This window comes from Numida meleagris, unplaced genomic scaffold (genome assembly GCF_002078875.1).
Source record: "Numida meleagris isolate 19003 breed g44 Domestic line unplaced genomic scaffold, NumMel1.0 unplaced_Scaffold468, whole genome shotgun sequence".
In the NCBI taxonomy this organism is placed as follows: Eukaryota; Metazoa; Chordata; class Aves; order Galliformes; family Numididae; genus Numida; species Numida meleagris.
The window spans coordinates 25,153-25,948 of record NW_018364684.1 but is presented as its reverse complement, the minus strand read 5'-3'; the positions used below and the strand labels follow the sequence as shown (position 1 = coordinate 25,948).

At 51.3% G+C, this 796-nt stretch overlaps 1 protein-coding gene across 4 annotated transcripts in view; it reads left to right on the top strand.

The window, feature by feature from the left end:
- Positions 1-465: 465 nt before the first annotated feature.
- The window catches only part of LOC110391715 (T-cell surface glycoprotein CD8 alpha chain-like), a 20,500-nt gene continuing 20,169 nt past the window's right edge, over positions 466-796 (top strand). For 2 of the 4 annotated variants that reach the window (XM_021383674.1, XM_021383672.1), the window contains exon 1: positions 609-676. Coding sequence is in view for 2 of the 4 variants with exons in the window: in XM_021383671.1 (XP_021239346.1) it covers positions 631-676 (46 nt within the window). In the remaining 2 variants the exon portion in view is untranslated. Of the gene's footprint in view, positions 677-796 lie in introns of all 4 variants that reach the window. The other 2 variants (XM_021383671.1, XM_021383670.1) reach the window with 2 other exon arrangements.

Genomic DNA, 796 nt, shown 5'->3' with positions numbered 1-796 from the left:
CACTGGGACAAGGGGCTTTGTTGATGGGTTTCACATCACGGACCTCCTGCCTTGCACAAAGCAGCATTTGCAGAACAATTGCAAAGAAGAACAGAGCTGGAGAAGTCAGCTATGTGTCAGCAATGCACGACTTGGGAAACAAAACTGCAAAGGAATGGGTGCTGTAAAACAGCCCATGTCTTGTGTGCTCTGTAAGAACACAGCATGCTTTGACATCCACACTGGACCACTTATGCACAAGCAAGTGAAGGTGTCAGAATCTTTGTCAAGAAATGCAGCCTGGGGCCAGAGTCCACATCACGGCACTTGTCCCCATGTTGTGCGGGTCAGGATGTGATGGGAGTGCCCCAAATGGCTGAGAGACAGCAGACTGCAATGGCTGATCTGATTTCAAGAAGGAGCATTGTCAGACTGAATCTCAACTAAACTCATGGCTAGAAAATCCATTAAAAAGAACACAATAACAAAGAACAGCCTGAGTTCTGGATCTCTACTGGAGTTCTGCAGAAAACATTCTTTACCGAACCCTGAATGGGTCCTGATGACATCACATCCTCTCCTATCAGCTACGCCGCCTAAAAAGTTAAGAGACAAAGATCACCCGCGCTGCACTGCACCGCCCCGAGGACGATGGCCGCGTCTCCTGCACTGCTCCTCCTGCTCAGCCTCACGCTCTGTGAGTATGGAAGCGGGCTCACGGGGCACCTTGGCCGGGAGCAAGGAGGACAATGGGGGAAGGCAATCCCCTTGCACCACGGCCAAGACACTGGGCAAAACGGACCCAGGGGAAATCAAG